Source organism: Augochlora pura, chromosome 2 (genome assembly GCF_028453695.1).
Source record: "Augochlora pura isolate Apur16 chromosome 2, APUR_v2.2.1, whole genome shotgun sequence".
NCBI lineage: Eukaryota > Metazoa > Arthropoda > Insecta > Hymenoptera > Halictidae > Augochlora > Augochlora pura.
This window is the reverse complement of record NC_135773.1, coordinates 17,681,584-17,693,564: the sequence shown is the minus strand read 5'-3', so window position 1 is coordinate 17,693,564 and position 11,981 is coordinate 17,681,584. Positions and strand designations below refer to the sequence as shown.

At 36.9% G+C, this 11,981-nt stretch overlaps 1 protein-coding gene across 1 annotated transcript in view; it reads right to left on the bottom strand.

Annotated features, from left to right (window-relative positions):
• Window positions 1-11,381, bottom strand: part of Toy (paired box 6 protein twin of eyeless) — an 87,666-nt gene extending 76,285 nt beyond the window's left edge. Inside the window, exons 1-2 of the mRNA XM_078196031.1 lie at window positions 11,315-11,381; window positions 11,119-11,264 (exon numbers count right to left, since the gene is read on the bottom strand). Of these exons, the coding sequence (XP_078052157.1) occupies window positions 11,119-11,264; window positions 11,315-11,381 (213 nt within the window). The remainder of the gene's footprint in view (window positions 1-11,118; window positions 11,265-11,314) is intronic.
• Between the last annotated feature and the right edge of the window lie 600 nt (window positions 11,382-11,981).

The following is an 11,981-nucleotide window of genomic DNA, read 5'->3' as shown; positions in this document are numbered from 1 at the left end:
GTGTCTGTTGTTAAGAGTTACTGAATAAATGGTGTATAAAAATAGTAACCAATTGCTAATATCGTCTGTAGAATGTTCGGTTATTAACCAGTCGGAATCTAAATAAAGTACACGCGTTTCCCTATTTGCAAACAATACTCTCAGGCAATTTGCCTTTAGGTAATGATATTCTTGACATCAGAATGCTAGGTTCTATTAAACCGAAGCCGCGTATTATGCATACAGCGAAACTAAAGTCGAAAGATATTTCTGCATCGCGCGGTGCCGTTGCAGCAAATAAAACGCGACAGGTATCAATGTTTCCCACTAGACGAATTTCATATTCACCGGTATTATTTGAACGATTAACGTGAATGGTACCGTTCCGGAGGTCGCTGTATTGTTGGCAACATTTTCAACCGAGGCATTTACAATTCTCTCTTTATTGCCTCTCGGCTTATCCGGATTGCGCAGGGAGCGTTTACGAGTTGTGTTTCATCCTAATAATAACCATTAAGTTAACGAACTGCAACGTGGCTGTTTGAACGCAGAGAGGGGCGGGACACAGAGATTAACGTACCATTAATAAGATTATCCGCGTAAACAATAGATTGCCCATTTCCAGGTTCCGAGCATTCACGATCCCACGGATATAACGGAACCGGGAACGAAACGCATTTATTGAAAAACGCGATTACAAACCGGCTCGGGCACACGAAAAAGCGCATCTGGTTACGAACGTGGAATATATAGTCTGCGAAATGATACAGAGATAGCATGATGGTCCCTTTCAGCGGAATGACGTCAGAGATTATATTCAAAACAGTAAATTCTTGTAATTTTCGGATTATTCTCAGTTTCATGGCCCGCGCAAGTTCTTACGGTATACAGGGTGGCCCACCAAGATCTGAATTACTCAAAAACCGTTTCTTCTATAGAAAAATGTTTCGAACAAGAATTGTAGAGACCGGAACGGCGCCTATGTTAATATAATTCATTTCTTTCTTATATTCTTTCTTATTTTATACTGATTTTTATTCATATATTGCTTCATTTATTTTCTATATTTGCATTTAAGCATATTATTCGTTGAACGTAAATTAATGAATAACTCGATAAGGCTATTATGATTAAAAAGATTAAAGTGATCGCCAAATCTCGGAAAAAGGAAATATAAAAAAATATTAATTATATTAGTGTTGCATTATTTCAGACCCTATAACTTTTGCTTGAAACATGTTTCTATGGAAGAAGCGGTTTTTAAGTAATTTGTGTACACTGTGCAATAACTTCTGTATATTGTTGTGAAGTAGTCGGCGAAATCATAGATTATTTTAATCCCCTTAATGCACAAACATTTTCATCTACATGTGTCATTTGATTCCATCGTGGTAGAAATGTTTGTTAAGGTATGGAAAATTAAACACATTTTCAAATTTAATAAAGACTATGCAGTTTGAAAATGTCCCTTGTTCATAGAATATGTTCATAGCATATGAAGGAGTCAAAGTACAAATATTAAAATTATTTCGTAGTGTTTTATATTCGTTGAGTTTAGATAGAACATCATTATGTATTTCGAAACAGTAAAACATTAGAATCATGAAGATATGTGGATACGTTCATTTAAAACAACTAAAATTATCAGCATAAGACATCAATTTTTCTGTATTTTCTTTTTCGTGCAAATTCTTCTATGGGAAAACTTCTCATATCGCAATTAAAAAAATATCAGGTGTATGCTTCAATTAGTCTGTAAAATATATGATTTACGAATGTATATCAGCGTAACGAATGGAGACTTTATATAAGATTTCTAAAAAAATGCAATTGGATCGATGTTTAATATTCAGTTCCTATATCCTATACGGATATAGTTACACTATTCAAGATGAAGGCAATATACACAAGATATACATAAGAAATATAGTATTCTATTTAAAAAAAACAAAATCGATCTTAAGATCTTCGTAGCTCTTCCACTTATAAAAAAAACAAATACATTACATAATGTATCCCTTTAAGTCATGCAACTTTTGTATACAACATTTTTCCATGCAACGCATGTGCGTAAGTGCACAGATTGCATGGTCCAGCCTGTATGTACGTATAAATTAAAGGAAACGTAAAACATTGCAACCACAGAATTGTGCATAAACATTTTATTTTGCATGAAGATCTGCAGTGTAATTTTGCTGTCGATAAATAAATTTCGGAAACTTATAATCTCGGATAAAACTTGATCCAAAGCATCGAACCAGATTCGATTAGCAAATGTCTATTAAAACGTAGATTTTGTTATGCTTGCATGCCGTCGCGCATAAAGGATTTGTATCGGAGTTTTCGAGATGTGTTTTCGAAAAAGGTATAGTAATGGGAAGGGTGAAAGGACATTACGTTTATAACCTCTCCCATGTGCACTCTGTACCTGGTCCACCGTAGTACATACATGGCGCACTACGATTGGAAAATATTTGATTGGTTACGAAATTTGAAGGAAAAGAGAACGTGTTAAAAAAGCACAAGTTCTTTTTATTTATTAATTTTCTTCGTTCACTTATGTGACATAATTTCACTTATATAAAGATCTAAATAAAATTATAAATTAAAATTACGCGGGAATAACAATTTATGTCGTATTAAACCATCGCATAAATTGTACAGAAGTAAACAAGCCTCGACAGGATTTCTACTTTGTAAAAATAATAATGTACATTATCAACCGTGAAATCCGTTGGAAATAAACACTCTCATCTCAATAATTTCTCAATATTTTCTGAATCTCCAAAAGAAACATCCTCAATCTTTAATAATTTTTATTAAAGAACAGATTTTTACTAGAACAGATTTTTACGGTAATGATTAATTGACGAAGAAATACGTAGTACGGAAATTATGTATGAAACAAGTCGATTGTTAAGGTCATTATTATGAATTTCCCCGAGTTTTTCAAATCGTATGATGATCTTTACAAGCAACACAACTAGATAATATTCCGCACCACCACAATTCTATGATTTATAAAAAAAAATAGAGAAAAACCAGAAAATAAAGAACAGTACCTTAATATGGAATTGTGTTCTTCTTGAGAATTGACTAAGTTAATATCGATGAAACAATTTACGAACTGCAGATTTGTTAATCATATTTTTATTCGCCTTAGAAAACTTTTCAAAGTATTTTTATGTTTTGTTCTTTATATCTGTCTGTTTTTCATGCTTATTTGTTTCACCATTTATTGTTAATATATCTAATGTGTTCTTAAACAAATTACATGTTATTACATACCTATTTATAAAGATTCCACTGTGTATTATAGAAAGTATCAAATAAACCTTTCTTAACTCTGTAAGATTACACTCATTTAACCCTTTGCACTACGACTTATTGCACAGCTACATAGATTAGAATTTGTTTGTTACTAATATAATTCTACGTCGGATAAAAAATCTAGATTTATTATATGGCAACCTTTAATTATATGTTTAAAAATTAATCGTAGACAAATTAAATTTAATTTTGATTGAAAAGACACGAATAACAAGTATGACACGACATTATAGACAGAAGGGTTAATTCAATCATTAAAAAGCCAACATATAATCTTGAAATTTCAGAGCCGTTCCCAAATCCTGTTTTACTTCACTTGGCCAGTCGAGGGTTAACCACAAAGATGATCCACGGCCGAAGCTCGACTGATTTCTCGGTAGAGTGAAAAAATCGTATCGAATTACGAAAAGGCGTGTTTCCAAAAGAGAATCGATAGATCGACGCGTGCACCGTAAGAGGAGGAGGACATTCGTCGTTAGGTGAGGCCGAGGTCGGGTCGCGGGTCGCGGGTCGTGGGTACCAGGAACGGGAACAGGGCGAGCATCAAAACGGCAAGTGCATTTTGCGGCGGAACGGGGCTCCCGACATCTCGGTGTAATCAGACACCGTTGGATAGGGAGTGATGTAAATGTAATTGAAAACATCCGTCATGCTTCTGATCCGTGCCGCACCCCACCGGGTTTCTCTCTTTCTTTCGCCGCGGCGAACGCGTCTCCCCTCTGTTCCGTAATTAAAAGTCATCTACCCGTGATTTTTACTCCTCTTGTTCGCGTTTATCTGTTCCGTCGCGCACCTTTATCTTCGTGGACGCGCTCGAACACGCACTTCACGACCGCGTTACTGTTACCGATACCTCTCACGTCCCGTCGAAATATGTACTATCAACGACAAATCCATGGAATTCCAGTAAGCAGCTTTCACGGAAACTTATTTCTTTGCTGCTGTTATTTAGCTATCGAGGATGGTTCATATCTGCTTTATTGTGCTCACTATGACTTAAGGATTCTTAAATCCTGTACGAACAACCATGAACTCTGATATCTTTGCTAACAGCCATGTAGCTATAGCACTCCCGAAAGTATTCGGACACTGGTATAACTTTGACTTATACGCCATATATTATACATATATACATTGAAAGGAAAAATCCTTTAAATATTAAAATAGAGTATATCAGTGTTCAAATACCACAAACTTCCGATTTAACCCTTTGCACTCGGAGCCATTTTAACTGTAAATATGAAATAATTTTTCTGGTTCCTGGTATTTCCATTCTATTTAACAAAATAAATTTTTATGCATACAAAATTTATTCTTGTGACTCCTACCAGCGGTTTTACTACTTGATAATGTTTTCAATCTAAACCTTATCGTTACGAAAAATTATTTTGCAACGTAACAGCATAGTTTTAGTGGTGCCTCAGAGTCACCACTCGAGTGAAAAGGGTTAATATAAAGCGTTATCGACATAAAAGAAAATATATAAAAGTACAGAATTTTCATGCCACATAAATATTCGGACGATTTATAAAGTTAAATAAAAAAGTTATAAAAACAATTTTGTTTACTTTCTATTACTATTTTTATACATCTACTGTGTAACAATATATTTCAAGAAGTTTGAAATTTTTAACGTTATTTATTTACAATCGATGACGTTTTATATCTTCATTATACTTATAATTTTTTTAATGATATGTATAGTATGTACTTTGCTTTCTTATAGTATGTGTTTTACGTTCTTACGTATGTGTATTGTTTGTTGCAACTTATAGACCGACTTCATTTTATGGGGATGAACAATCGTGTATAAAGATCTTGTAAATATAATTCGTTATCCCCATTTGTTAATACATCTGAAGAAATTTGTATATGCGGTATTTCTCATTTGTCTACTAAAAACCAGAGATTTTTCTTACTTGTCGACGAATTATCTTATCACTTTCTTCTATAATCGGGTTTAATGTAAAACAGAGTTAGTTGCTCAGAAATTCAATGGCGACAGAAAATTTGAATATATGAAAATAACGAAAACTTTTGAAATTAAAAAGATAACACGTCTTGAATCATTTCAAGAGATAAAAAAGGAAAGAGTTGTAATAGGTGGAAGTAATATTCTTTTCTATTCTTATAAAAACATGTTAGCTGCAACAATCGCTGCTGGAAATACACAATAATTTAAGAATTTGGAGAAACGTTCAACGTGGTTTGGTCTTAGCAACATTTTCAATACAAATATAATACAACTTAGTGAGTATTTCCAAAAACATATTTTTCGTGAGGATTAATAATGATAGCAATAATTACACGAATTCATATGACAAAATCCTTTCCAACTTTGTGTAATTAATTTTGACCGAATCCTTCTGTATAAAGTGTCATGATTGAGCGACATTAAACAATTTCAAAATATAAACAAAATTCAGTGACACGAGGGTACAGGCACTTATCCACGCCATCGAGGTTCCCCGAGATTCTTTTTTAACATAATTTAAAATGGATCTTAAAGAATACATACCCCAAGTTTCATAGATTTCGAGCGTAGTTGAAATTGTGATTTTAGTTTCGACGATATTAAGCCAGTATGGCTCCGATAGTGCGAAAAAATCGAAAACATCGGACAACATGAACCACAATACAGCCTCGCAAAGTAACCGCCTCTTTTTACCCACGAAAGCATCCCACAATGGAACTCGAATGTATCTGGTAAACCGTGAAACTTTTCAGGAGACCGCGTAGACACTGCGTCCTGGAAAAAGAGTGCGATAATGCGTTTCCAAGTAGCCGAAAGTAGGTGTAAATACATGCCGACGATTTTTCCCCGGGGCACCGTGGAACATTAGGTGAAAGGAGCCGACGAAGGCGGTCCCTTTATTGCGAATATTTTCAATGGAAAGTTTTTTCTCACAATCCCCGGCCCCGCCGGCGTGTCCGTGTGCCGATGCACACGTGAACGTCGGAACAAAATAAAAAAAAGCGGAGACGAGAAGAGAGGAGAGAGGAGATTCTTAAAAGGTACGCAGAGTACCGCCTCTGATGAATGCCGCAACCAGTGGCCACCATGTTTTCCCTTCAATGGTCCGCCCTGCTTCGAAACATCCCCCAGCCGCGTCCCACCGTCCGATTTTCCAACCCCTCGCCAAACCGCGATTGAACCCTTGTACAACGTTGGTATGCTCGCCAGAGGAATACATTTTGCGAAGCGGAGCGGACCGGTCGCGAGATAGAAAACGCAATATCGATAATAATTACACCGACGTACCGTTTGTCCAGACTAGTCGGGTGTAATCGAATCCCTTTTGTAAATAAAACATGTACATACGCATGTTTCCGAAAAATCCCTTTCTCACTCCTTTTTTCTTTCATAGGCAGTTCGACCGTCGAGCACGTGTGCACACGTATCAAAATATAATAAACTATCTTCTGCAATCCCTTTCGCAGTTCTCCAATCCTTTTTTTATTCGGCAGTAGTCACGTTTTTTATCCTGCTATGATTTTTTCAATCAAATGCTCTCGAATTGTTTATAAACATTCTTGGGCATTGAGTGAAAAGCTAGAAAGTAGTAAATTGACTACTAAAATTTTCATGTTTTGCCGTTAGGTTTTTAATTCTGCGTGAAAAAGGTTGCCAACTTCTGCCATTCGAAGATTGGTTTTATACGAGCTAAGCGTGATAGTGATTTATGGACTTTAATCTCTTGCCACGTACTTTAACGAGTCAGATTCGTAATGGAGATTTCTAACAATAAGCTGTTAAAAATGAATGCTCAACTGTTCCTTTAAGTAGGAATCAAATTTTATTCTCTTGTTACAAATGTTTAATCCTTTGCACCCGAAGCCATTTTAAGCCTAGATCCAAAATAGCTATTTTGACCAGCTGTATTAACATTTTATATGACTTAGTACAATTTATGCATATGAGATTGAACCTTGTAAAACTGTTACGCTTTTAATAGTCTTTTAAATAGAAGGGTCTTTAATAATGTCAGAATTATTTTGGAAATGATGTAACAATTTTCATTGGCGCCTCAGAGGCACCACTCCTGTGCAAAGGGTTTCAGGATTTTTCAGTCATTTTAAATAAATTAAATTCTTCTACCGCCTTCGTTGTTTGGCATTCCAATAAGATAATTTTAAGAAAAGTGCATAAAATCTTATAACTTATTATAAGTTAATAAACTCATGTTTGTAAACATAATTTTTAATATAAGTGAACACCCTTTAACAAAAGAGAATAAAATTTTATTCCAACTTAAAGGAACAGTTGAGCATTAACACCTTATTACTAGAAATCTCCATCACGAGTCTGATTCGTTAAAGTACGCGGCAAGAGGTTAAATAAATTTTGTTTTCCTTCGAAACAAGAATCTATTGAATCTTAAGAATTCAAAATATTAATTATTTCAGATAACTTTAATTACCGTATAACGTTATGAAGAGAAAATCTTCAAATTGAAACTAACTGATTTTTATTGTCTCCCGTAGAATATCAACTGTAAAGCGCAATTTTTTATACATGTCAACAATAACATTTGAAATTTGTATGCATTTCATTAGAATTTTTTAACTCATGAAAGGGAAATGTTAATTTTTAATAACTTCAACTTTGGGAAAATTTATACAAAATTGATTAACAGTCGTAGACAGCGGACTTTCAAAATGAAGGAATGTGTATCAACATACAATATTTGCATTTGGTATGATTGTGTTAATTTGATACGTATGAAATGAAACGTGTATGCTTATACAAGATTTCTATTATTTGACAATTTATCGAATATAGACAAATTTAATATTGTGAAGCCTACGTGGATTTTAAGATGTGATGTTTGCACTACTAAAGCGTTCAACGATCTCATAATAAAATGTTTCCAACAAAAATCCATAAGTATTAATTTTTCTAAAAATACAATACGTAAAACTTCAAAAACAAAATTCTCGTTATAAATAATTAACGTTAATTCTAAAATCGAATATTAACTTTACAATCGAAATTGAATTAAAGTCAAATAAATATTTACACATATCTTTGACTTCGTAGCGTTATAGCTGATGCCGAGACGATTTCAATAACCTACTACAGTATCATATTAAAGCTTGCAATAACGCTAAAATAATTTTGGGCACAAATTACCGCTTCCCGGGCTACTGTGCGACGGTGCGCTTCCTCAAAGAGTTCGGCGGCCTTTCAGTAGCGGGCGGTGATGCGCGCGCCGAAGAGTGGAAGGAGGAAGAAAGCGCGAGGAACCGTGGATGAAAAAGCGGCCGATAAACAAACTACCGAGGATCGCGGCACTTTAATCTTTCTTTCAAGGCATCGGCTGCCTTTTGCGGCGTTCGATGAAAAGAGGATACCGGATGGGGGCGCACGGTTCCCTTCGTCGGGCCCCTTCAAGCTCCTCTTTCTCCGTCTCTCTATCCAACTCTCGACTCATTATAGCAACATGCGGTAAGTATACTGGTGTTTAAGTCTCGCCGGTACCCTTCGTGCTAGGGGTGACTACCGGAGGAGAGTTGGCATTAGTTATATGTACTATGTACGTATAATCGTCTACACCGCACTATAAAAAGTGGTATAGTCCAGAGGCTGGAACGTGAAACATCGCGGTGCGGCGTTCGAAGGTCGGAGGGACGAGGACAGGGTACAAGAACATCCCTTATTCCGTGGCGGCTCGTTGTACGGCTCGGCGCATCCGAATGGTCTCACTCCCCTGATCCCCAGGATTCCAGGTGGTTTCTGACCCCCCGTCCGCCCTCTCGAAAATTAGGTAGCCTGGATCCAATGCACACAGCTGCGATCCGCAACAGCCTCGCAGGCCGAGGATGCTACTCGTGGATATCTGGCACGCTTTTTACACGCCCTGTCCGCGTTGTTTCGCGTCTTTATCGCGTCGATACGTAGTGTTTCGTTTACGTGGCTATTCTGGTCAAAGATCATAGCTTTGAAACTAAGCAATTTCCGATCTACAAGTGCCGCGGAATTTACAGCGAGACGCAATAGTGGTCGAACGCTTTTAAAAACCTAAATAATTTTTCCTTTAACTCGACCAAAAGACCTGAATTTTTTTAGCTGATGTGGAGACCAGCCAATGGCTAAAATACTATTTTGTATGAGAAAAGAAAATAGAAAAACTCTCGCTTTTACTTTGTTCATCTCTGACCCTTCAACGAATATCTCAGTAATATATGCACGTTAAAATTTTCATCGAAATTGTTTACACATTTGACCAATAACTGTCAGAAATCTTTAGTTTATGAAATCTTTCAGTCTTTACAACTTGACTTTGCGTTATAGACTTAGATAAAATGATACATGAAATGTTAATAAGAAAAACTCAGACGAAGAAGTTTATGCTAACATTATGAATTTATACAGTATGTATGTAAAAAAAAGTGTCTATTCTTCCAAGGAAAACATTGGTACGTACATTTGTATGTACCTATGTAAATATTATAGATCTCGATAATTTACATGCATGTGCTAAATTTTATGGAAATCAGATGACATTGATATGAGTTACAAATAAATAAAGACCGTGGAGGTGCCGTTCTGTTCCATTTTTGACACTTGCGACCAGTAATTGTTATAAATCTGCAGGTTTTTAAAATCTTTTATCGCTTGTAATTCAAATCTATGTTACCCGATTTCGATAAAATTTTCGGCATGCATATAGGTCAACGAGTTTTATAGAACGCAGTGTTAAAATTGTTGTTAACGGCTCAAACGAAGAAGTTAAAAGACATTTCTTTTGTCATCCCAATACTAAAATTAGAAAAGTATTGTATTCATTACCCAGTAGACTAGTCATTCTATAAACTAGAAATAATTCAAGTCAGTTGGTACAGTAATAAAAACTCTGATATTGTTATAACCTCGTGATAATGATCTACCAAATTTGATAACGCATTCAAATCTGATGTTCGCGAACATATTGCAATGAGCTATTTGATTAAAAAGCAAACAAAATATAAATGATTATTTATACAAAACCTAGTCACAATGATCTACGAAATTGTCTAACGTTTACAAACCTGGTGTCCGCGTAGTTTGATTCCCGAAGATCTTCAGTCCCCGACAAAGAGTACTCCAGAGGAAGAGGCTCAGCCGCGATCACCATTTTCGACAAATTTCAGCCATTGTCGCGTCGAGGCGGGGTTTCGAGCCAGGTAACTGTTTCGAAACTGTTTCTTGGTCACCAGGTAGCCGGTGTCGGAGCCTGTACTCTCGATCCGTATTAACGGAAAGATAATCTGAGTAGCGACGGTGGTAGAACTTGTAGCAACCCCCTCCCCATGGAAAGACGAGGCGAGGTACGGCGTGCCGTTCGAAGCAACAGCCAACCCCTATAAGAGGCAACGATACCGCGCGGCTGAAAAGCCGCTACGAATAACGTGCTTACGCGTGATCATCCGACCGCGATCCTCAATGCCCGTGACAGATCAAGCTGTGCGGCTCTGAATCGAACTAAGCCAGTGCTAAAGAGCGAGAGGAGCCGGCGCTCTAAGTCCTCGTGGATGGACGGGCGCGGCAACAGCCTCCTCTTTTTCCACGGGGCCGACAATACGGTGTAGATTACTTTTCAGAATGGGCGGCGTGACGTAAACGCGGCCGTTCCTACCAGCGAACAATCGGCGTGTTTACGGACACAATTTCCACGGATTAAAATGAGGGTTAAGATCATCCTAGTCGCGTCCGTTTCCGCGTGGACGCGTCGCGTACCGTCCGGCGGAAACGAAAGCGTTCGTCTTCGTTTCGCAACGTAGGAGGCGTATTGTTCGGTTGCTTGCGCCATGGATACGTCACCGAACCTTCGGGTAAGCACGCTTACACGGATCGGTATCAGGTTGGCCGGTATTCGGGGGTGCGACGCTTGATGAATCTTTGCAACTTTCTGAAGAAAGGCGGGAGATCCTGGCTTTCAATTCCGAAGGTCCAGACTCGTCTTGGATTAAAACTGCGCAAAAAAAACACATTTGCAATGAAAAATTTTATGCGAAAATGTACCTGTCTGTTTCACGTTATTTAGCCGAGTTTCCGGCACAGTGTCGACGATTATTTTGTAGACGATCATTTCACCGACATCGTGTTTCGCTGACGCCTAATTTCGTGTAATTCTAATCCTGATCTAACACAAATCTACATACGTGTCATGTACATATGTAATACATAATTAATTTCTTGATGTTTATGTTATCGGTGTAGTTATATTAAGGAAAGAGTACTGTGCTTATTCCAAACCTAACACGAAACTGACCAGCACATAGCGTGCATATGTAATAAATAGTTCAGTTATTGATATTTAGATTATTGTTGAAGTAGTGTTATTAAGTGATTTTAAGTAGACACTTATTTGGTGAAATTATTGGCGGTGAAGTGAGCAAGCATGACGGCGAAACACGGTTACGATGGAATAATTGTGGACAAAGTTGCTCTATTTAGAGCCAATTGTGGCTCTAAAGTGTGCAAGGCCGATTAGGAATCGGTTGAATTATACGGCTTTTTTTTTACCAAAAACAAGTAATTTTTGCATCGTCCAGTATGCAAATTAGTACATAAATTTTCAGTATGTATATTAGCTACCGCAAACTATTGTACAAAACGCGTTTCTTAAATTCTCAATCCTGCTTTAGATAGAAAAATTAAGAAACGGGAGTTCTTTTTATCTCCTTTT